Consider the following 24,800-nt stretch of genomic DNA (forward strand, 5'->3'; position numbering starts at 1 on the left):
ATTTTATTTTATATTTTGCTTTGTATGCTTCTATATCTTTCATCCCTGTTTTTATATTTTATTTTTTATTCATGTGTGTTTGGTTTATTGGTGCTGCTACTGCTACGACAAATTTCCCCTCGGGGATTAATAAAGTATATATCTATCTATCTATCTATCATCACACATCATTACACACAAATTAAAACACAGCAACAACACAATGAAGATGACAGAGTGGATGAAGAGTTGGTAGTCGGCATATTCAACCATCCAGACCTCCACCATCCATCAGGCGGAGGTAGAGAGGAGGACAACCATTCACATTAATTATATAGATATCTTTTGGGGCGTAGACATCAGTGAGGGATTATCATTTTCACCTGGCTTTCCAAATAAACTAATCAACACACATGAAGCTGTTGGACTTTGGCATTATTGATAATCGATAACCTCGCTGACCCGTTGAGATGTTTGGACAATCTTTGTTGAATCCTTCGGGACAGTGTATTAAATTCCACTCCTTACACTTATTAATAAACGAGGTATCTTTTTACTGGGTACGGTACCTGTATCTTTTAGAGTAGATGTATAGGTGACTTTAGTTGCTGATAAAGCTCGACATGACGTCGCTCTTCCTTCATTTCATGTTCCAGACAGATCCCTGAGGTGCTCCAGTGCTTTTGTTTTTTTAAAGTTCTTATGCGTCTCATAAAAGAACAGATGAGATTTGTTTTCATGCCTACACTGTGGAAAACTGCCTCTTGATACAAGAATGGCATTTAAAAAAAAAAAAGTAATTCCAGACTTATCTCAATAACCTGTCTTTTGAATTGGAGTACTGTTATACCCTTAGGTTTTAAATTAAAAGTATTGCTTCCTTTTTCTTTTTTCTAAACCTTTTTGACAAAGTTTATTTGAACATTTATTGTTGTAATTTTCAGTTTTGCTAAATCTATCGTCTCTCGTCTATTTTTGTTCAATTTCTTTGTCTTTGTTGTTTTATTATTGCTCTGTAAAACACTTTGGACTTCATGTTTGTATGAACAATAAAGTTAAGTTGAGATGATACAAAACTAGAGAAGCAGAAGTTCAGCCGGTTTGTATTGGGACACATTGAGACGCTGTTTGGTAAACAGGCTGCGGACGATAAACTGAGCTTTAGTGCAGATTTAAAAAGATATAAATGTTAATCAATGCACTTTAGTGCTGCTGGGAGGAGGGATTGAGTCGCTGTTCCCCAGGTATTAGTTGTAGCTTCATCTTTAGCGTATCAGAGTATCCATCTTATCGGTTAACTCTTGGCAAGAAAGAAAATAAGCATATTTGCCAAAACATCCAACTTTAAACATGTGTTATATATTACTCGTTCGACGTTTATCAGATAAAATGCTTGTATTTCGTCAGTATTTGCATGACTGACATATTCTGTCTGTCACAGTTCAGCTCCACACATTCCTTTTGGATTGTAAAGCACTCTGAGGGGAATTTGTAATTTGTGAAAATGGGCTCTACAAATAAACTGAACTGAATTGAATTGACTAACGAGGGAATGGGCAACAGGTGAGACGGGCATGAGGACCAGGTGAGGGGAACGAGGGATTGACGAGGTGAGAGTGGCCAGAGGAAGGCGAGAGAACAGGTGAAGGGAATGAGGGGTTGACGAGGTGGGCGTGGCCAGGAAGGTGAGAGAACAGGTGAAGGGAATGAGGGATTGACGAGGTGGGCGTGGCCAGAGGAAGGCGAGAGAACAGGTGAAGGGAATGAGGGGTTGACGAGGTGGGCGTGGCCAGAGGAAGGTGAGAGAACAGGTGAAGGGAATGAGGGGTTGACGAGGTGGGCGTGGCCAGAGGAAGGTGAGAGAACAGGTGAAGGGAATGAGGGGTTGACGAGGTGGGCGTGGCCAGAGGAAGGTGAGAGAACAGGTGAAGGGAATGAGGGGTTGACGAGGTGGGCGTGGCCAGAGGAAGGTGAGAGAACAAGTGAAGGGAATGAGGGGTTGATGAGGTGGGCGTGGCCAGAGGAAGGTGAGAGAACAGGTGAAGGGAATGAGGAGTTGACGAGGCCAGAGGAAGGTGAGAGAACAGGTGAAGGGAGTTGGACTAACGAGGTGGGAAGCCGGATCTGGAAAGACATGATGGTTAGCAAGGCAGACGGGATGAAAACAACTAGTACTAGAACGGGCACTCGGTAGAGCGCATACCTTCGCATATCACAAGATTGGGCATTGAATTATCAACATTTTGGCATTAGTTGCATGCCAATTGGACAAAAATGTATCGTGCTATGGTAAAAAAAATATTTTGACCTTTCCATGATCTTGACCTTGACCTTTGACCCGATTGATCCCAAAATCTAATCAAATGGTCCCCGGATAATAACCAATCATCCCACCAAATTCCATGTGATTCAAGAAGATTTGACCTGTTCATGACCTTTGACCTTGACCTTTGACCCGATCGATCCCAAAATCGAATCAACTGGTCCCCGGATAATAAACAATCATCCCACCAAATTTCATGCGATTCGGTTCAATACTTTTTGAGTTTTGCGAATAACACACATACAAATAAATAAATAAATAAATACACGGCGATCAAAACATAACCTTCCGGCATTTTCAATGCGAAGGTAAAAAGAAGGTGTGGAGCTGAACTGTGACACCGTCTCCAGAGACGTGGTGAACTCACCGCTCAGAGGCCTTTGGTAAGTGTAATCTTCATTGTCGTTGTTCTGGAGGCTGTCATGGTTGTCAATGTTGAGAATATTATCATCGTTGTCATCGTCGTCATGGTTTTCATCGCTGTCCTTGATCTTCATCGTTGTCGTCGGCATCTTCGTCCTCAGGGTCGTGCAACAGGTTCACGATCACAGTTCGTCCATCCAGGAAATACCATGACGTTGATCTCTTCTTGGAGGATTATGAAAGTTGAAGTGTAGGCCTGCAAGGTAAATAATCATGTTATCATTTATTGCATGAAACTGAAATTAATTAATCCTATAAAGATGGAGTCTGTGAGGAAGAGTCAACATCCAGACACATCTTCCCCTCCAGGTTCACCGTCCCCATGACTGCCGTCTCTTTTAGCGTCTGGAATAATGTTGAAGCTTCATTCATGTTAACAACCAAATGATGATTATTATTATTGTTTATAACTTTGCTGAGTCTCCATGAAGTATTTTGGTCTTTCTCAGCACCATCGTCTTTTTTTGAAGCACTTCAACACGTCGTGCGGTCGGTTGAACGGAAAATCTGCCCAACACCCCAAGACACGCCGCAGAAATACTGCATGCAACAGCACACCTCTTTCTTTCTCTCTCTCCTTTCTCTCTCTTTCTCTTTTCTCTCTCTCTCTCTTTCTCTCTCTCTCCTTTCTCTCTTTCTCTTTTCTCTCTTTCTCTCTCTCTCTCTAAATGATCCCAGTTAAAAAGATAGATGTAATCATTTCCATAATTCACGGAATGTTTTTTTATCAACAACATATTTGACTTCAATCCAATTTTTTTGGGGCCTTTTTTTCTTTCAAAAACAACATTTTCATTTGAAAACCTCAATAGAGGCTTTGAATGTAAGAAAACAAAACAAAAACAATAATTTGGTAAAGCCACAGCTCAGTCTGATCCACTTTCTTTGTTTCCTATTTCAAGAGCCAGGACTTTATTCTCTGTTTTCTTTTACAGACAGCGAGTCGAGCATGAGGAGAGGATCACTGAACAACACGTGTACGGGATTATAATGGCAGCCTCCACCGTTAAATAGCATTTGGGAAGATTATACATAACAGTGAAAGGATGAACGAAGTAAATAAAGCAAATGTGAGCTAACATGGGGAGAGAATGGTAGAGATTATACCTGCTTGGCATTATATTATTTTTGTAAATATGCCAAAATTAAGAATTGGAAACAGACAAGAAACCAAAAAATAGGCAACTAAAAAAAATCATCATAGTTATAATAATTATAATGCTGATATTATTTCAGTATAGAAATATGAGGCACCTTTTAGGCATGTATATCACAAAACAGGCAGAACAAGAGAGATATTTAATTGCTCAAAAAAAGCATATATACATCGTTTATCTTTTTATTCTTTTTTTTACTGGGTTTATAAGGGACAGTGCACATAAATAACAACATTTCAGTAAATGTGCCAGAGTTAGCCAAGTCAGTTAATTTAGGTTTTAATATTGCACGAACAGAACACACATAATTCAAAATTGAGCTGTGTGGTGCAGCTGTCTCTCGAGGAGGGCGCAGGGAGTCCGGATGTCGCAGAGGAGATGTGCCATGAGTTGTGCGTCGTCTCCACCGCGCCAGCTGGAGAGCAGCCTTCCACCATCGCCTCGCAGCTGCGTCTTTTTTTAGCCCTCCACGTTTCGCAGCGAGTCCAACGCGCCCGGCTCTGGGCATCAGACCACCTCGGTGAATGAGGGCTCGTGTTTGCTGCAGGCCTCTCCGAGCTAACGGACAACAACACGCCGGGAGGAGGAGCAGCCGCAGCGTCAGTGCGCAGCCCCGGTGTTACGTCCTGTGCCAGGCCGCCGGGTGACGCTTGGTTTCCGGGAAAGACGCGCAGCAATGGACCGGTGAGACTTCCACCGACCACAGCATGGCGGGCTGACCCAGTGAGGGAGACACGAGATGAGCAAGAGGATGTGGTATTGTTCAATGTTACGCATAACAGTTGATTGACATGTATGTTTAACCAATAGGAAGTCCTTTGTTGGTAGGCTGTGGACCAATAGGATGAGGGAGTGAATGTGTGGGGCGAGGGTCAGATACGGAGTGAGCTGGGGAATAAACATGTCAACTTCAGTACACAGTTTGTCTCACGCGCATTACTAAGCGAACACGACAGAGGACTGGTGGGAACAGGCTGACATGTGACGGGTCGGAACAGGGGGAGTGTGTGTGCATGTGTGTGTGTGTGTGCATGTGACACATATGCATGTGTGTGTGCGTGTGTGTATTTCTATTGTTATTATCATTATTTCAAAGCTTTCCCTTTTGCACAGCGTTTTTTTAAATGTCCTTATGATTCATAGGAACATTTATATGTGCAAAACTGATTAAGTTTAAATTACTCAGACAGAAGAAATGAACTCATAAAACCTTCATAGCTTAGTTTTCTTATGGCTCAGGGGGCATTTCAGAGTGCCACACACACACACACACACGTGTTAACCGAGTGGTAAGGGTCTCTTTTTCCCCACCAGAGTGCCACACACACACACACACACACGTGTTAACAGAGTGGTAAGGGTCTCTTCTTCCCCATCAGAGTGCCACACACACACACACACACACGTGTTAACAGAGTGGTACGGGTCTCTTTTTTCCCACCAGAGTGCCACACACACACACACACACACACACATGTGTTAACAGAGTGGTAAGGGTCTCTTTTTCCCCATCAGTGACACACACACACACACACACACACACGTGTTAACAGAGTGGTAATGGTCTCTTCTTCCCCATCAGAGTGCCACACACACACACACACACACACACACACACACACACACGTATTAACAGAGTGGTAAGGGTCTCTTTTTCCCCACCAGAGTGCCACACACACACACACACACACACGTATTAACAGAGTGGTAATGGTCTCTCTTGTCAGGCTGGCTACAGTGGAGCACTACAGAGCGGCCATGTTGCTGAGCGGTGTTGGTGATGCTCTGGGATACCGGAACCAGCTGTGGGAGTACAATGAGTCTGGACCAGCGATTCATCAGGTCAGTGCAGGACTCGGATCATAACACCAAGCCGCCGCTGAAGATGCCTTTACCCTCAGACCCTTTGGCCTTGCAGGAGCTGAGCGAGCTCGGCGGGCTGAAGAACATCGAGGTCCGGCTCCCCGACTGGCCGGTGAGCGACGACACCGTTCTGCATCTGGCGACGGCTGAAGGACTGGCCACCGGTGAGCTGGAAAACACACCGAGGCCGTCTGCCGTGTCCAGTGTCCGTCCCTCCTGGACGCATTCTGTTTCAAACAAGCACTTTGTTGTCTTGATCTGATCATCAGTGTTGTTCTGAGGAGCCCACACACACACACACACACATGCACACACACACACACACACACATGCACTACACCCTCCTCGTAACCAAAGGTCGAATGTATTTTCCAGTCTTTCCTTGATTTGCTGCTCTTTTACGGCTCGCACGAGTGGAATGAAAACGGTAGAAATCCAACGTGACCTTTGCTGTGACGAGGCGTGAGGCCTCCTGCTTAACGAGCGTCTTTAAGGCGTTAATAAGGACAACGTTTGCAGTTTGAACAAGTGGACTCTGCGTCGTCTCCCCGTAGGGAAGTCGGGGGAGGAGCTCCTGCACGAAGTGGCTACTCGATATGTGGAGGGGATGAAGGACATGGCTGGGAGGAAACCGGGGCCCTCCAGCATTTCGGGTGACACAAAGTTCATTTTTAAAAATCGCATTTCTTTTGAGTTGCAGCAGAGCTCATCAGAGATCTGACTTGCTCTCATGTGCCCTTGTTTTTTAAAGGAGTCTCCCAGCTGAAGCCTGGAGAGGAAGGCGGCTACAGAGTGCCCTATAATCCAGAGGGGACGGGCTGCGGAGCGGCCATGAGGTCCATGTGCATCGGGCTCAGGTAAGACACCCGGCACTGATCTCTCCAGTCCCCGTTCTGACACCTTCTTGGATAAGAAAAGCTCATTTGGACAACTTTGATTCTTGTGGCCAAAAGAATTAACGATAAAATATTATTGCAATATCCTGAAATTAAATAATAATAATAACGTTATCGGGGAAATTCATGATTTACTTTGTTTACTGGTGTTTTGTCTGTTCTTTGTCAAGTGAGTTGCATTCTAAATATAATAAGAGGGTAGGGAGGTTGAGAGTCTGTGACATCTCTGCATTAAATGATTTGGGAGGCACTGGATTATTAATATGCTATCAATATTCTCATTTATGAATGTCAGACTATAAATTGCAGCACGCCTTTAGTAACAACGTTGAACCGCTCAGATCGGTCACTTCTTGATGAGCCTGTGGGTATCTATATTTATATTCTATTTCTTCATAGATTATATTACTGTTCTTATCCATTAGACTTTCTATCAGGAGAATGATTTCATGTTTTGAAAAAATAATTTGTATTTATAATTGTAATCACTTAAGTTTATTTTATTGTTTAACCAAAACTGGATTAGACTCTTGAAAGCATTTTAGGCTTTTTCCCCTGCATATGTATTTATCATTTATTGTGTTTTGTTAAAGTTCTTTTTATTTGTGTAATTCAATTATTATATCAATCAATACAACATTTTAAAGAATAAAAATACCATAACAGTCTCATCCGGATGCATTCCAGTGTTAATGTTTAGGTTTTTTGGTCCGATTTGTAATATCAAATTAATGACGGAGTAAGGGAAATGTAGAGAACAGGAAATACGTTACACTTTGATTTAAACTTAAAATGTCAGATGTTCGAGCAAATCTAGGTATGTTTGACATACTTGATGTTTGCAGTAATATACAAGGACATTTTACTCATGAAGCACATTTATTTATACTCAATGTATGCACTTCCACCCAAAAAAAAAGCCAAGAACCCAGATTTACTTCTCGGACACAAAGTAATATACAGTTTGGGTTTTGGGGTTCGGGAGCATTAAAGTAGCCCTGCTTGGTATTTGGTAACATGAACAAGTTTCTTAAAATAAATGGCTTCATATATGAATCCTCCCAATTGTTGTTCTGGTTTAAAGGGGGAAGAGTTGCTCTTCTTGTGTTACTGACACGCCTTTCAAAGTTAAGGTCAGAGTCCAAAATAACTCCGGACTCACCGTCTCTGAAAAACAGCGAGTAAGTGTGAAAATATTTCCTCGCTCTGGTTTTTGGGATCTACAAAAGTATCTCGGGTCTTATTTGAGGAAATAATAAGGGAGTTGATGATTTTTATTTTTTTATTAATGGTGTATGGAAAAATGTCCGTCCCAGTTTCCAAGCACCAAAAAATATTCTAACCTTTTAATTTGGAGAATCAGAGATTTTGAAATGATTACTCAAAATGTGATTTAAATTAGAGTTAATCACTCAACAAAATAGTTTTGATTAATATAATGTAGGTCAACTTAAGCGATGATTCCTCTGATCGTTTAAGCTCTAAAGTCATCACGCTTGATTGCAGAGCGGAATTAATCCGTAATGCGATGGTTCTCATTGGCTTTTAAGTCTTTACATGTAAATGGGAGAAAGGAATATTCAGGAAAAGGTTAGGATGCTGAGTTAAAGTTAAATTCATTATGAATTATAAAAAATGCAAAGTGCAACAAGGACACGAAGAAGACGTGACATTAAGTATTTCACATTTACAGCTGCAGCTCTTATCCAAAGTAATGTATATTAAATGCAACAGTGGAATGCAAAGCAGAAAATAACCAAAACAGAGCTGCAGAGTGAAAAACATTAACCAGAACCAGTAAAAAAAGGTCAATTAAAAGCATGAAAATGTAATTAAAAGCATGAAAAACACTAATTTGAGAAGTAAAAAGAGTTTGTATCCACAGAAAACATTCATCTCTCTGATGGACCTCATTAGGTTCATGGTGAAGCCTTCAGCTAAATATATCTTAATAACAACATGATGAATGCTGATCGGGACCTAAATACTTTGTCCCCGTCAGGTATCCAAAGCCTGACCAGCTGTTGTCGTTGGTGGCGGTTGCCGTGGAGACGGGCAGGATGACCCATCCTCACCCCACCGGTTTCCTGGGAGCCGTAGCATCGGCCCTCTTCACGGCGTACGCCGTCCAGCGCCGGCCGATCACGACCTGGGGTCTGGGCCTGTTGAACGAGGCGTGCCCGATAGCAAAGTGCTTCGTCCAGGGCCGAGGCTTCGCCGTGGAGGAGGCCGAGAGGGACTGGGACTTCTTCTGCGACAAGTGGCAGTGGTATGAGCCGCTGACGTGCCGTCTTCAGATCTGAACCAACACTGGTTTGGTTTAGTTCAAGAATAAAAGTGTGTGTAATGTGATCCTGCAGAAGTGAAAGTGAAGTAAGAACTCCTTCCAAGATCCGCAGACATCCCGTGTCTTAACTCTGTCCACAGGTACCTGGATTTGAGGGGCATCTCCTGTGGCGTGGGCCCCGTGATCTGGCCCTCCTCCTACGGCCCGGCCGAGCGAGACGACGCCTACAAGAGCTTCAGCCTGGCGGGCTGGGCGGGACGCAGCGGCCACGACGCTCCAATGATTGCGCTGGACGCTCTGCTGGGGGCCGGTTCCGACTGGCCGGAGCTGATGAGCAGAGCGGGCTTCCACGGAGGTCAGAGACTCGGACCGCCTTCTGGTTTCGCTCGATAGTTGGAGGACGTACTTGTGCATCCTTTTGAATTATGAGGACGGATGTTTTTATATCTACAGTTTGGGCACTTTTTCTTAGCTGTGCCATCTGGTCTAAACTCTGAATTGGTCCTAATCTGGCAGTCAGATTGCGGCACAAATGAAGTTTGAAGGTCTTAAGTTTAAAGTCTTTACAGCGAAGGCTGATGACAATTCTGCTCATGAACAAGGTGTTTGCAGGAATCCTGAAGTTCAATTTAAAACCTCTTTAAAATACCCTTTTATGGCGCTTTCCGTACATTTTAAGACCATAAGTTTTAATTGGTTACATCAGCGATAAACTCTCACTAACATTTACTCTGCATTGGTTGTAAAGTTAGCCCAACTAAACAAAGTAGTTGTAGTTTGATAACTCGTTGATTCAGATAGCGGAACCGAAGCACGAGACGATTAATTGTGTGAAAAAGGAAATTAATTAAAGTAAAAATTGTGACGTTAGAAACACAAACAACTCTTTAATAGGCTTCAATATGTTGAATATTTATATTTTTGTCTTTTAGAATTTCACGACTGATAGAAGTTCATATGATGAAACTTTGGTGAGCTTCCTGGTGAGAGTGCACTCCTTACTCATTAGATCAGGTGTGCACACGGCTGCAGGTGAAATAAATTGGACATGAGGCGAGCGATGTAACCTTTAGTATAACCTTGCTTAAGTTGTTTCTGGATTTCAAAAATCAGTTATTTTTGCAGTCAACAAAGCCTTCTATAAGATGTTAATCACAGGATTTTTTTTTTTAACCCAAGCTATTTGAGGCATGTTTTATCACGTCAATTATCTTTTGATTGTATCTTGAATTATGACGCATTTAGTAAAGTCTTTCAAAGGGGGGGCTACAAAAATAATGTTTGACGTTTAATTATAATTTAATTCAGTTTTTGAAAATATAGCCCAATATAAAATATGTGGCTCTGGGCTTTGCAATCTATACACATTCCCTGGGATGATGGTAAAGCGTTCGCGTAACTTAATTTTTTACATACAAGACGTTGTTTTAGTGACCAACAGAAGCTTTTGGAATACACATATTTGATTGGCCGAGTATGATCACATGACATGCTTTACATCGCATGTTATTGGTTGGTTCGTTTCCGGGCCCGCTGGACGAGTGCCGTAAAGGCTAGAAAAGCTGCGCGCGTAAAAATAGAATAATCAACAATTATCCATTGGTTTTAAGTCCGGATCCGCCTGTTGGTGACCCCTGGCTAGCACGTAGGAAAAAGTACCAGTATTCTATTTATTTAAAGTATGATTGTCTTTAGCTTACTTAAAATAAGAGCTGGAACACATTGCTGGGGAGAAGCCCTGCTGGCAAATGCATGTTGTGGTAAACGGACTTGTATTGCTCTTTTCTAGTCCACCGATGACTCAAAATAATTGTAGCTATATATAATAACTGAGCACACAATAAAAGCAGTTCTAAAGAGATTTGGGTTTTGATTTGAATAAGGAAAGGTCCCGGGTGAGTTTGGGGAGAGGGCAGCTATGGAGGCCCTACCACCCCGTGTCCGGTGCTTGGTCCTCAGTGGAATGGTTGGCAGCTGAGGAGCTGATTTTAGAAATCAGTTCACATATAGTATTATTTAAGCAGTGATATTGTAGATAAACACTCAGTATGTGAAGTTCCCCGTCTCCTTTCCTTCCTGCCTAGGAGACAGCGACAGCACCGCAGTGATTGCTTGCTGCTGCTGGGGCCTCCTCTACGGCACCAGAGGGGTTCCTGAAGGAAACTACTCCAACCTTGAGTACCGGGACCGACTGGAGCGCAGCGCCGAGCAACTCTACGCCCTGTCCCACTGAGGGGAGGCGTCCCGGCCTCTTGCACACAGAGGGTCTCCAGTACATCGATGGAGAGGGTCGTCACGGAGCCAAACAGCGTGGCGTCCGACTTGCCTGAAGGGGAAGCAGAGTAACGAGGACTCTGCCTCACAAGGCTGGTGTATAACGCCGGTTTCCCCCTAGTGACCATTTTAAATTAACATGCAGAATTTAACCACGAGTGGAACAAATTCCAGCTAATGAGACTGAAGAGAACCCCCCCCCCCCAGGAGGCAATTACTTATTGTCAGCCTGACAATCACAAATGTTTAACGAGCTTCAAATTGAATGTACCTTGTTATTGTCTAATGGAATATAAATGCCGGTGTCTCATGGTGGCTGTCATCCAACTGCAATGTTCCAAAACAAACTGATACAATAAATTAAAACAAAGCTTTGAAGTCGAGTTGAAAACTTTATTTTTTGGCTATTGTTGTTTTAATATTTTTTTTTGTCTTGTCTATTTTTTAAAATTAATTATATTTTCCTAGAGGAGAGAAGAAGCAAACGGGTGGTTTTAACTACTGGATCGAGTTTTTAAAAAAAAAAAGGAAAAATGATTTGTTAAAAATCCCATCTCTTCAAATCTGTCCTTTCATGCTGTATTCGTGAGAATCCCACAGGAGTCTGTTTCCCATTTGTATCATGGTACTTACAAAACCCCAAAAGGCTAAAAACACTGCTGGAAGATGGCGTCTGCTGCCGGTTTTTTTTTTTACCCGCATGTTTTCCTCTCCAACTCGTCCGCCCAGCAAGGTGCCTCATGTCTCTGAAATGGGAAGAAGTTGGAGAGAAGAACTGGATGGCGGCGGCGGTCGGACATGCCATCATCATTATAAAAAAGGTCCTCTTCAGCGACGCCGACTGTTATTTTTTTTTTTTTTTACGGATGAATGTTGCAGCAGAAGAATAAGGTGCTGTGAGACTTTGTCCTCTTTCTCCTCCGTGCGATCCTTTCAGTTTGTTTTTCACGAGTCGCGTTCAGTCTGGGCCAACATCCAGCAGGCGGCGGGGATGTTGGGGCTCATTCCTAAGAACAGTTTGGGAGGTGGGGAGGAGGGTAGATGGGGTTTAGTTTCCAGGCTGATGGAAGGGAGCAGGGTGCGTTTGTACCTGCATTGCTGTGAGGGAAACAGAAGACGGCAAACACTATAAATGCTCCGCTTCGAGCCGCAAAGAGGATCGTGGGATGGCTTTCTGCGTCTCGTACCTTGTGGATGTCCTATGTAAAAGTGTTGGTGTGCTCCTTGCTGCGGTCCATGCTGGGGATGCTGGGGCACCGAGCCGGGGCCCTGCTGCGGCGGCGGCTGCAGCATCACTAACTGGGGCTGACCGTGGTTCCCCGAGTGGTGGGGCCCCGACATGGCTCCCTGTACGTGGGCCTGGGAGAGGAGATAAAGACACCGTTTTAAATGCAAACAGCATTTCATTTGCAGTGACGCATGAACAGGAACAGTGAGCATACAGCAGAAGAAAAAAAAAGTGGCGCCCCCATACCTGTGCTAACTGTCCGAGGGGATACGTTTGTGGGATTCCCTGGTGGCTGTGGATGCTGTAGCCCTGAATGGGGTAAGCGCCTTGCGGAGAGGTGTGGCCCGGCGGCATGTTGGGGGGGGTGGGTGCTGACAGGGGGCCCGAGTGGTACAACGACTGGGGCTGCGGGCCTGACTGGTCATTCTGAAAGCAAAGATCACAAAGTCAAAGGAGATTAATGAATGATCCTCTGCAGGGCGTGGCCTATGAGGGAGTCCCGTGCGTCACCTGTCCGGGGCTCGGTGCAGCGTGCTGGGGAGGGGGCTGGTTGCCTGTTGGGGTACTGGAGGGCTGGGGATGATGAACTGCACCCGAGTGGTGGGAGAAGGACTGTTGGGCTACACAAACAAAGAGATATCAAACGCTTTATATTGTTTTACGATCAATAAATTGCATGACTCTTTACGGAAGGATGAAGAACCACTCGACTCACCGTAGATGCCCTGCTGCGGTCCCTGAGATCCGTCTCCCTGTGCAGAGAACTGGGGGCCTCCTGGGGGACCCAAGGCTTGTGGGTGGGGACCCCCACCTTGACCTATCATCCTCGCTCCACCTTGCAGCATGGAGTACATCGGCTGAAGAGGGGGAGAAGAGAGCTTGAGGTGAATGCTGAAGAACAGAATCACTCGTCTTCATTTCAAAGCTCCTGCAAACACTCTGCTGAACATTTAAACCCCGAATCTAAAAATCTACCTGTCCTGGGTAGGGCGTCATGGCCTGGATGACCTGCTGCTGGCTGTACTGCTGTGGGTTGTACTGGAGGTAGGACTGAGGGTAGGGGGACGCCACCAGCGGGGCCCCAGATGCCGACGGTGCGGCTTGCAGCATCGGCGGTGCTGAAGAGCCGTGGTCAGAGCGCTGGGCCACGACCGAGCCTGGAGGACGCGGAGCAGCCTCAATATCACAGAAACACGACCGCTTCAACCCACTTAGAGCAAGGGGCTGTTTTTAACCGGTTATTGTTCAGCAAATGTCACTGGACTGTTGTATCATAGCTTACAGCCATCTGGCGTTGGAGAGAAACACACTGCTTTTACCTTTGGTCCTGGGGTATTTTCCCTGGGTGACTGCAGACAAGGTGTACTGGTACATTGGTGGGGGCTGAAAGACACAAATGTATACATTTTATTTATACACTCAGATCTTGCGTCAGATAAGAAAAAAACTGCCTCCAAAAGACTCTTAACTCGTAAAAAGAGAAGGAACAAACCTAAAACCTCATTTGAAGGAAAGGTGCAAAAATAGGAAAGTGCTGAGCCAGCAGCGAGACCGGAGGGGGGACTTTAGCGTGCTTACATTTTATATTTGACGACTGGGCATCAAATAAAAATAACAAATGCATATGTAAATACAATATAAGACAGCCAACACAAAACCAGAAGATTAAAATATGCAATTATATTATTTTAACAGTCTATGAGTCTAGTTATTAAACAACACCCACAATGTTCTACGTTTTATCCAGAACCGAACCCAGAAATAAAATTAAGACTAAATACCATAATCTGCAAATCATATTTTTTAACCCAAGTACCGGGCGCATAAAGCAGTTTCGGACTTTTCTATTGGTCTGGTAATCCATGATGGGCATAAAGGCTTAATTATTAATAAAGTAATCAGCGTAATCAAATAAATCGATGTAACCAAATGTTTTTGTAGCCTTTAAAGGACTGAATGCTTTCTCATCAGGAATGTTAATGACACCGTTGCTGGTCAGACCAGCTGCTGTTCGTCTGTTTCCATGTCTTAAAACAACAGAAGTATTACAAAGGTAAAAGGCGATTAGCTCACCTGCACAGAGTGGATCTGTGACACGTAGGAGAGGTAGGGGGCGTTGTACAGGGGCCCCTGTCCCCCCGGGTGCTGAAGGACCACCGGGCTCGGAGGCGTTGGCCGAGGAGGGGTGGGCGCCGGGCTGGGCTTCGTCTGCACGACAAAGAACCAGAAATAAAAACTGCACTTTGCTCATCAAAAGGATTTTATCACACATTTTATTAGAAATGCACCGATTGCAATCTTCCAGGCTAATTCTGATTATTTAAAAGTCTGATTCATTTCTATTATAATTGACGGCATGGTTCTAGACCAACTTTTTTTCTCTCCACTATTCTGACCCGTCAACAGTGTGATGTTATCCTTTTACTAACATCAGCTTTAGCTTTTTTTATTTAAAAAAATATTATTCACGAGAGGAATCAATATATTACCAGAAGTAAGATAATAGCAAAGTGCCAATAAGTGTTCAAGTCTCACAAAATAGATACGTATTTATACTAAATAATCTTTATACTTTTAATACCACTTTAACACATTCTCTGATTACTAAAGTGCTCTTACTCCATCACTCTAGCTTGTACTTTAAGGGTTAAGCAGGAGTAAATTAGCTTACCATGAGAGGTTTAATAGGGTTGAACTCTTTAGCGTTGGGGTTTAATGTTGATTTCTTTACTTGCCTGTAAGATGTGTGCAAAGAGGAGTTTACAAACGACTCACAATGACACAAGTAAGCAAAAATCAAACCATTTACAATGAGAACTCACTCAGGCACTCCCTCGGTCCGCTCCGTCGACTCCTCGCTTCCTGGGGTCCTGGCTGGCGAATGCCTGTCTGAAACGGGTGGCGCGCCGGAGCTCGCAGCACCGGGTGCCGTCGCGGCGTCCTCGGCGGCGGCCGGTGAAGCCTGAGGTTGGTGCTGGGAGGGACTGGAAGCCGAAGCCTGGGCTTTGGGCTCTGAAGCGGGGAGCGTGTCGGACGGCGAGGGTTGGGCCGCGCTGGATTGGGGGCCGTCTCCGACGGCGGGTGGATTTGCCGTCGCGGGGGAGCTGCCTCCACTCGGCTGGAGCTGGGACAAAATAGACAACTTCTAGCTTTTTGTCTGGCGAATGAAATCATTTTAATGCAACTTTTAGCTCCTAAATCCAGTGAGCGGCCAACAGCCACAAAGCAAATGTCTTTGAGAAGCTGAGTTTGGGTCCAATAAAACAGATTCTAACAGAATCAAAATGTCACGACATGGAGAAACCGCTATGAACGTAAACTCCTACCAGGGGGACAAAAATGCTCCAACATCCGCCGTGTCTCAGCCTCTCGATTAGTCAGATTGAATTTAAAATGTCACGCTTCATGGAAGCTGAACTCTTACCCTGAATTCCTTGCCAAATTTACGCAGCTCCTCAATCTGCGACCTTTGCTGAACAGAAGGAGCTAGTGGAGGAGAGGAAACACGGGTGAATCAAAAGGTCAACCTCTCGGAACGGCAGACAAGAGACGCGTTTCCACAAACATACAAGGAACGCAACGATGCACAAGTGGATGGGATATCCTCGGATGTATGCGTCAAGGTAGATTAGATGCCAAATGTATCAAGACTAATCATTTAGTCTTACAAACACACCTTTACTATTCTTGCCGTCCTCCGCGCTGCCGAGGATCTCGGCTGCGCGTTCCTTTGCGCCGAGGATCTCGTTCACTGTGAAGACGAGACAAATCGTAAACTAATTAGTCGCAGTTAAAATGCGTCATTAGATTCAACCTCCTTGAGTTCACGGTCTCATTGAGGCAGATGACGATCACGTCGTCGTGGAAAAACGGCGTGGACTTCGAGTTCAAACTCTAGCCGAGCTATGAAAGCGGAGGCGAGGAGTCAGACCGTACCATCGACTGGGAAGAGAGGGGCGGGGCCAGACGTCTTGAGGGGAGGCATGGAGACGGACGACGTGTCTAAGTAAGGCGTGTCCTGGGAAGGACCTGATTTAGGAGAACGAGTTGCTGCAAGGACAAGACGAGAATAAAAGTCACGCTTTATGCTAAATCAATCAACAGCATAGAAGAGGGCTGTGGAGCAGCAGCTGAATGAATGTACCCGGAGACTGAGCGTGAGAAGAACGGACTGTTCTGCCAGACTGCGCAGGTCTTTGGGCTTTGGGAGATGTCCTGGTAGAGACTGGAAGGCAGAAATAAACCTCCGTAAAGTTTTTTGCAATTCATCCCGCCTCAGAAAGGTGTAAAAATGCTGTTAAAACACTTTCCAAGATGCCTCGACACTTACCTCCATTCACAGGCCGGCCGGCGTCAGCCAGCGAGTGGGAATGAGGGACTGCGTGTCCGTGTGGGGCGGGGGGGCTGGCTGGAGATGGAGCGGGTGCCGGTCCTCCTTGAGGGGGGTGGTGGGCAGCGTAGGCGCCACCTCGGCCTGAGAGAGGGCTGTTTCTCTCCGAGGGGGAGACGCCAGCCTGGGGACCGGCCCCAGAGGCCAGTGGGGCTCTGGGGCCAGAGGATGGAGGGTTGGAGCGATAGCTTCCGCTCAGACGGTTGTGGGGTGGAGGACCGCCGGGTCCCCTCTCGACTCGCTCCCGGTTCATCTCTCTCTGCCGCTGAGGGAGTGGAATGTACTTGCCGTCCCTGTAAGACACGGATACTCCGTCACACGCGGTGGCGACGCAGGGAACACCGGAAATACTTCACATTCAGACCCGACCGGTGCATCGAAACACGATGAAAACTGGTTCATTACGAGTAATTCAACATTTGAATCGGGCGTCTTGTAATGTGTGACAGCAGCACCACAAAGAGTCGGGCCCTCTCACCTGGTGCCGGCTCCGGGGCTGTCTCGGCCCCTTTCGCGCTCTCGGTCACGAGGGCTTTCCCGGCCCCTCTCGCGGTCGTTGCCATCCCGCACCACGGCGCTGTATTTGTCCTCCTCGCTTTTGCCCTCGTCGTTCTCCAGGCCGACGCGATGGCGATACTGGGGGCTGGACTCGATCTCGCTGGCCAGGCGAGCGGCACGCGCCTCCCTCTGACGAAACGTGTCAGAGGTGCCCTTCTCCAGCGGCACGCTGGTCAGCAGGAGAAAGTGGGATGAAAAAAAACACCGTGACGATCATACTCGTTTTGATTTTCTATTTTGCGAGCTGGTAAAGATTTAGGGTGCAATGGTAATAACCACGATGCGTAAAACAGGCATTATTTCCCACGCCACCATTACGAGAGTTGGCAGCTATGATGTTGCTTGCATCGTCATGGAAACATGCAGCCGCTTTCCTAGTGTGTCTCTACCTCATCATGTCCACGATGACATAAGTGGAGGATACGGTCCGTCTAAGGACCAAAATACAGTCGACAGAATCTCTTTTTTTTGTAATTAGAAAAGATACCAAGAGAAATTTACCAAAAAAACTAAACTTGATGAATATGTTTGATGTGAACACAGCTAACATTACACTCTTCACCCGCATGATTGCTTGTTGAATAAATTTAATTAGCACAAAATCAAAAAGACCATCTTCGGGTTTTCTCATTGCCAAAAATCTACAAAAACGATTTTCTTCGTTTGAAAGGAAGCAAAAAAATTCAGATAATTATTGTAAATTCTTATCTTAGAAACAATAATAAGACATAAATGATTCCCGAAGGCAATGAACCCTCTATGGAAACTTACGTATACATCGAAAGGCTGGAATCATACGTTGACGTGACTCCATATTTCACTTCATTGAAACGGAACATCTCATTGGCATCCCAGCCATTGGCCTGACAAAACAAATTTAAAAACAAAATAAGAGATTAATGGGGTAGTAAAAATAGTCAGTACATTCAAATAATGCTAAATCGGTAAAGCAGTGAAGAAAAAGTTAAGATAAAACAGTCAACTTGTTTCTTTGATTGAGGCATAATCAACTAAATAAGAGCCTAGTAGTTAATATAGTATATCATTATACCATTTCTGGGTCCGACAGGAATTTATATCATGAGACGATCAGTTGGGATGTCCTGATCCAATCCCCAAAATTCGTAAGGGTTTTGATCCAGGCATTTTTTAACCGATCGGTATCTTCTGTATTGAGCTTCATTTTAAATCCACCATCAGGCAAGTGATTTTACTCACAATGCTTTCATGCACACAACAGCCATCAATTCTACAACTACCTGCCGAGTGTGTCAGAGCAAGGGCTTGGTCCAGCATGCGGTTAAACACCACACACACACACACACACACACACACACACACCATAAACGACAGCAAAATGCAGTATAAGACTGTTTAATTCATGTTATTTACCCAATTTATGTGCACTTTTTCCATTTCAGCTCAGGAGTCTCTTGAATTTTGCTGTCATGTATGAGCCCCGGAGCACAAAGCCAATAAGGGTCATTTATTAATGCAATCCGTGCAAAGAAATGTACAGCCATTAAAAAGACACACCAACGCAATACAGTTCATTCAGGTAACTCGGGCAAAGGTTACGCCAAAGCAACAGACACTGGAGGACACTTTTAAAAGAAGAGAAATATTTACTTGAGACAGCGACAAGGCCATAAAGACTAGAGAGAATTTGTGATTTTGTAAAAAGAAATGAATAAATATAAACCCATTGAGGAACAGCTTGGCTGCAAGTATGTTTTTTATGCAATTGGAGCTATTCAATGTCATGAATACACATCGGATTGATTTTAATGACTCGTGCAGTGTGCAGCTGTATTGTCACGGAAATAGAAGAATCGGATTGGGACCCTGAATTGGCAGATTCTCAATATTAAATGGCTTGGAATCTATGAGTTGGTGGTTATGTGTGCGTTAAAGAGACAGAGGGACTCACTGCATCCTTTTCCAGATCGTAACTCTCTCCGTTGCTGTCTCCTCCCTCCCATCTCTGCAAAACCTTCTCCTTGTGTTCTCCGTTGACGCGAGTGGCGCTAATGGCCGTGTCTGTGAAGGTGTCTAGAACCAAAGACAAAGAAACAGATGAAACATTCTCCAAGTGTTTCATTTGGCCGGATTGGTTGACAGCCAGCATCATTCAAAATTGTCAACTTAAAACCACATTGCAGAATATGAATTATTTTGTTCTCCCCTTCTGCCCCTCGATATCAAGAGGCAATTCAAAATACTCGTTGAATACCATTTACTTTAAAATCAAGGACACTATAAAGCCCTTTTCTCTTTTTCAGGAAAAACTATAAGTTAAGGCTTCAAATGTATTGCAAGTCTTGTATTTGATACTTCCCCCCAGCACCCTGGCCACCTGCATGCGTGCGTACCTCTGGTAGCATAGTTGAGGTCAACGTCTTTGCAGATCATCGTCACAAGGTCTGAGGGGCTGAAGATCATCGTGTCAGTGATGTCCTCCCGCCGTGGCAGCAGTGATGTCGAGCACTCCTCCTCACTGCGTTTGTGTACAGCGTCCACAGCCAACTCGCACTGTGGACCATTGAGATGAGGATTATGTGAGTTTGCACAGGATGAATTCCAACAACCTCAGAAATAGGGATGGGCATCGAGAACCGGTTCTGTTTTAGAACCGGTTCCCAGTGAACCGATTGTTTGGGATCGTCAGCCAAATTCTTTAAGGTTCTCTAACGGTCCTCTGTGGCGTTGCGCATGCGCAAACTTTTTTAGTTTCTTCTTCAGACTGCAGCAAACATGGCAACGAGGCAGAGGCGTTCTAAAGTTTGGCTCTATTTCACACGACAAAATGACAACTACGCCACTTGTAACGTGTGTAAAAAGTCTATTTCGTCGAAGGGAGGAAATACAACAAATATGAAGAAGCATTTGAACACACAGCACGGAATTAAATGACAGGAATGTCGTGTGTTCGATGCAGCAGCTCAGCTAACGTCGGCTTCATCTCTTTCTGTCCAAGGTAAACTCCTCAGAAGTGATCACAACACTCACTGTGTGAAGCCATTTGCCTTTATTGTGTGGAGTCGATCAAGTTATCTTCTGTCCTTCGTTTGAAGCAGACATTTGAGCTCCGCATTGGTCCCATTATTAATCACTTCACGTTTGGATTGAAAGTCCAGTTTTGAGAAATGTTTGATCGTAACGGTGTTAATGATCGGAGGGCGTGTGTTATCAGCAAACGTTCGCGTTATCGTGTTAACCCATTATTAAACTGAGCATATCGATTTTTAATCCATTATTAAACTTAGCATATAGCTACGCTAGTTTAGCTCTATAATCTTCCATTGTCAGCCCCCTACATTGAGGTCGTGTTCGCCTCCCCTCTTAATGTGGCTTTATGGCAGCTCAGCAAATTCAGCGATTTTGTCCGTGCCATTTGTTTCATTGTGTAAACCAGCTTTCACTATATAAATAATCTCCATTGCCATCCAATTTAGCTGATGAGGTTCAGAGTCAGACCGGTCAGAGGCTGGTCGTCTGTCTGGGTCTCAGGCTACAGCACGTCTTGTCCACCTCCTCATATCTTTGTGTTCATCCTCCATCTGAGAGAGTGTTCTCCACGGCTGGAGACACAAGAAGTCCTGAGAGATCGCGGATCCTCCCGGAGAAAGCAGACATGCTTATTTTTCTGCACAAGAATTGTTGATGATCCATACAATTGATGGTTGCACACTTGGTATTTGCCACTGCTAGTTTCATTTTTGGCAGCTCAGTTCATATACCCTTTTAAAAAAAGGAAGGAGCACTGTAATTTCTAGGAACACGTTTAAATTAAACAGAATACATTTTATTTAAGTTATGCAAGTTTTATTTTAAGTTCAAGAGGAATATGTATAAATGTTTTTTGTTATTTAAAAAAATGTAAATGTGTATGTATACATACTGTATATGGTGTGTGCAGCATTATAGAAAATTATATAAGAAAATTAATGTAAATAAACCCGTTTGTGCTCTTTTTTTCACCCCTTGCCCAATAAGAATCGATAAAAGAATCGAATCGATAAGCAGGAATCGATAAGGCATCGGAATCATTAAAATCTTATCAATTCTCATCCCTACTCAGAAAATAACTTATCTTTCCTTGAAAAATGTACCTCGGTGACAGAATTACTTGCAGCGCTTCATTAAATCGTCAAAGGAAAGTACATGGCGTTGGCTTCTTACCCGAGAACTGAGAGTCTTGAATACACCTTCGAATACGCTGCCATTCTTCACTCTTATGTCACAGGTGGAGCCCTGAGAAGTACACCGAATAGATTAGCCACAAACACATTTTTACTTAGATAAATACTTCCACAACGGAACCGTGTTTGTGGATTAATTTTACACATTTTGCACCCTGAATATTTTCCGGGGTAGATTTCACACAGGATACATTTCCTCTCACAAACACAAGTAATATATGCAGAGTCAAATGGAAAAGGCATTTTAATCATGCAAGGCGTTCCTAGAAAATCCATAGTGGGAAAACAACATAGATACCAAGCAGATAAATGACTTACGACAACAGCTGTGAGGAAGTGCAGCATTCTGGCATTGTTGTACACCCCCTCGAACACCTGTGAACGGGAAAGGGCATCAAATATCCATCAAGCAAAGTTTCCAAAAGATAGAACATAAAAACTATTCGTGACATATCTTTAAAAAATAAAATAAAACATAGTTTATTGTGTTAACCACTACATCCGATTAGGTAGCCAATTCCACGGGCAGGGGAATACCAACACCTTCTTCTTTTCTCCAGGTGAACCACTTAGGCTTATCACCCACTATCCCAAACTGAGGTGTTGAACCAAGATATCAGATTCAATTGGATTGTAGTTTTATGTACGCAACAGTTTTTATATAAAATGTTTTCCATCAGAAATGTTTGTAAACACAGGAGAACAAAAACATCCCAAATGTGCTGCTGTCTCAACAAAAAATTAAAATCCTCACGTATGTATGCAAAAACATCTCAAATATATCAAGATGGTGATGATTGGGACTTAAATATAAGACATTTCTTCAATATTGTACAATATGTAGTGTCAGGATACTCACAGGAGATGACTGGAATGACGGCTTTGCAGAAGTTCGATTCCTGTGGAAAACAGCACAGTTAAAATATATGCGTCTGCTTTTTAAAGCCTGTCAATGCAGTGTCACATATATACAACATATTAGGTTCGGAGAAGTTGACAAGCTTACTTAGAGGCCTGACAAGTTCCCAAATCAGCATTCCTACTGCACATAAAATCTACAATGTATACTTTGTAACCCACTATGAATGTCTACTTTACAGATACGTTCCAACTGTATTGCATTATTTCCAGGCTTCCACATGCACCTTCCATATTTGTGGTTTAAAGCAAAAATGCTTTCAGCAGAACAGAGGCTTTTTTTAAAGAAAATCTTTAGTATTAATTTAGATATTCCATATTGGTAAACATATCAATAAAATAGCAATATTTATTATATTTCACTAGTCAACAATGGGATAAGACTAAGACAAAGCTGGAAAGAGTTCAGTAAACACACATCTCTGATTTAAACCACGTTTGACATGGTGCTAAATATAAAATAAAATCGATGTAAATTATTCGGTTTGTACAAAATATGTTTTCTTAGCTGCAAAGTAACATTTAAGTTATTATTTCGATTCAATCATCAACGTTTCTTCTCTGGCACTGAGAGTTCAGATACACTTTGCATGTATGATGATTTGCTGCTTTCACTAAACTGGACCAACCTCACTTTTTAATCTTCGATACAATGTGGGCATTCTCATTGGTCCACAGACCCTCTCGATCTAACAAGAACTAATCCGATTGGCCCAGAGAGAAGCTCCACATCCGAGACACGCCCACTGAGCCTTCACCGGTAGGCCTCTCAAGTACCAGGACAATCCCCGGACTGTCCTGACGGAAAACCCCCAGCCCGCTTACCTCCCGGCCGGTGTCCTGTTGCCGCCGCTCACCGGAGGAGACATACCGGCGGGGCCCGAGGTTCCGTTGGACGCCTTCCTCCCGCCTGAGCCGGGTTGCTGCTGTTGTTTCAGCATCTCGAAGCAAAAGGCGTCGACACTACCAGTTGTAAGATTAAGCTAAATACCTCACGATGTGAAGTCGCTTTAAAAGCCAACTATCTTCAGAGATATCACCTGTCCCGAAGACCGGCGTCACCGCAACAAGACCGGCTGCCGAGCTAACGCTACTCCTGCTAAGAGACTCGCTCGTGGCCTAAAATGTAAAGGCAAAACACCTCTCTATTTAAATTAAATATAACGTATAACTTAACAATCCCCCCCCCCAACTATCTCCTGTGTAACCACGGCGGTTATGTCAAAGCGAGCGGCTCGTGAACTGACACGAGTCTCCGGGTGGTTTCTCAGCAATGGCCGGCTGACTTTAGCATTAGCTGCGATCCTCAAACTCACGTCGGGCGCTTTCCCTCCGGGGTTTACTTTCCTCTCTGTCGCCTTGACTACGCACCGCTGACCCTTCCGTTAAAAAGATGAAGGTTACGTTACTGTCAGTTGCTTAAGGAAGTTCGATTGTTCAGGTTTCTTACTGAAAACCTGCTGCGGTCGGTCAACACCACCTCTCGGTAGGTTCGCTTGACTCAATCCGCGCGCGGCTGACTGGAAACCGGCGTGAAACCGGCGTGAAAGGGGGAGGCGGCGTTGACGCGCGCGCGTGCGCCTTAGAGCGCGCGCGTACGTGGAACGACGCGCGCACTCCATCGATACTTGATCGATGTTTATTCATCTCTGTTCTACACAGTAATGAGTGGCTCGTACTGCACACGTGGCAGTCCGCTAACACAATATAAATATTGTTCTGCAGACAAAGTATTATCTTGATTTTTATGAATTCCACCTTCACCTTCCGCCGTTTCGCTGCTGTTGCTTTCTTTATGTTTTTATTTGTGTTTTTAAATTGCATTCACCAATTCATCAATGACTTCAAAGGGAAGCCACAGTTGAAGTAAACCGACTTGCACTATCGTAAAACAACTTTGTCAGTGCGCCTTTACACCAGTTATTACGACTGTGTGTTATGAACAACATGGCCGCCTCCATTCGGAGCGTTTGTCTTACATAGCAGGAATTCTCTCAAGGATCTTCATTATCCTTGAAGCTTTGTTTCTTCTGACATCATTCTGGTCATTAAACGTAAGACTGCCTTCGTCCTCTGTCAAAGAAGTTTGTAAGTACGCCATTATTTTATACTCTGAAGTGATTTGGTAGTTTTAATGAACCTGTACCTACGCACACACACAGAACTCTTAGGCGTATGTATGCCTAGAAACGATATGTCAATCCGATATAAAGATCCATGGAAATTTAACTCTAAAAGGTATTTACATGCTGTGATGTTTATATATCTGATAGTTAAAGACTTAACATAAATGAGGAGTATA

At 44.2% G+C, this 24,800-nt stretch overlaps 2 protein-coding genes across 7 annotated transcripts; one reads left to right on the forward strand and one right to left on the reverse strand.

The window, feature by feature from the left end:
* Positions 1–3,635: 3,635 nt before the first annotated feature.
* adprh (ADP-ribosylarginine hydrolase) lies at positions 3,636–11,580 on the forward strand. Of its 4 annotated transcripts, none has more exons than XM_056430591.1 (8): positions 3,636–4,638; positions 5,610–5,724; positions 5,801–5,909; positions 6,300–6,398; positions 6,497–6,602; positions 8,644–8,910; positions 9,069–9,283; positions 11,013–11,580. In XM_056430591.1, the coding sequence occupies exons 1-8, from the start codon at positions 4,622–4,624 to the stop codon at positions 11,159–11,161; spliced, it is 1,077 nt and encodes a 358-aa protein (XP_056286566.1). In that variant the 5' UTR covers positions 3,636–4,621; the 3' UTR covers positions 11,162–11,580. The 4 variants fall into 4 exon arrangements, with proteins under 4 accessions (XP_056286566.1, XP_056286568.1, XP_056286567.1 ...); XM_056430593.1 differs by having other exon boundaries at positions 3,638–4,605; XM_056430592.1 differs by having other exon boundaries at positions 3,638–4,566.
* Position 11,581: 1 nt separating this feature from the next.
* Positions 11,582–24,047, reverse strand: LOC130204064 (ataxin-2-like protein). Of its 3 annotated transcripts, none has more exons than XM_056430568.1 (23): positions 23,324–24,047; positions 22,440–22,479; positions 21,899–21,955; positions 21,561–21,632; positions 19,751–19,910; positions 19,309–19,430; positions 18,150–18,241; positions 17,299–17,547; positions 16,761–17,113; positions 16,575–16,655; positions 16,367–16,480; positions 16,107–16,181; positions 15,855–15,916; positions 15,253–15,554; positions 15,102–15,165; positions 14,504–14,638; positions 13,750–13,813; positions 13,406–13,587; positions 13,146–13,287; positions 12,941–13,050; positions 12,677–12,856; positions 12,390–12,561; positions 11,582–12,300 (listed from the first exon to the last, which is right to left on the reverse strand). In XM_056430568.1, the coding sequence occupies exons 1-23, from the start codon at positions 23,437–23,439 to the stop codon at positions 12,251–12,253; spliced, it is 2,994 nt and encodes a 997-aa protein (XP_056286543.1). In that variant the 5' UTR covers positions 23,440–24,047; the 3' UTR covers positions 11,582–12,250. The 3 variants fall into 3 exon arrangements, with proteins under 3 accessions (XP_056286543.1, XP_056286542.1, XP_056286544.1); XM_056430567.1 differs by having other exon boundaries at positions 11,582–12,209; positions 23,324–24,045; XM_056430569.1 differs by lacking the exons at positions 19,309–19,430; positions 19,751–19,910; positions 21,561–21,632; ... (1 more) ...; positions 22,440–22,479; positions 23,324–24,047 and adding an exon at positions 18,771–19,302 and having other exon boundaries at positions 11,582–12,209.
* Between the last annotated feature and the right edge of the window lie 753 nt (positions 24,048–24,800).

Source organism: Pseudoliparis swirei, chromosome 13 (genome assembly GCF_029220125.1).
Source record: "Pseudoliparis swirei isolate HS2019 ecotype Mariana Trench chromosome 13, NWPU_hadal_v1, whole genome shotgun sequence".
Lineage (NCBI taxonomy): Eukaryota > Metazoa > Chordata > Actinopteri > Perciformes > Liparidae > Pseudoliparis > Pseudoliparis swirei.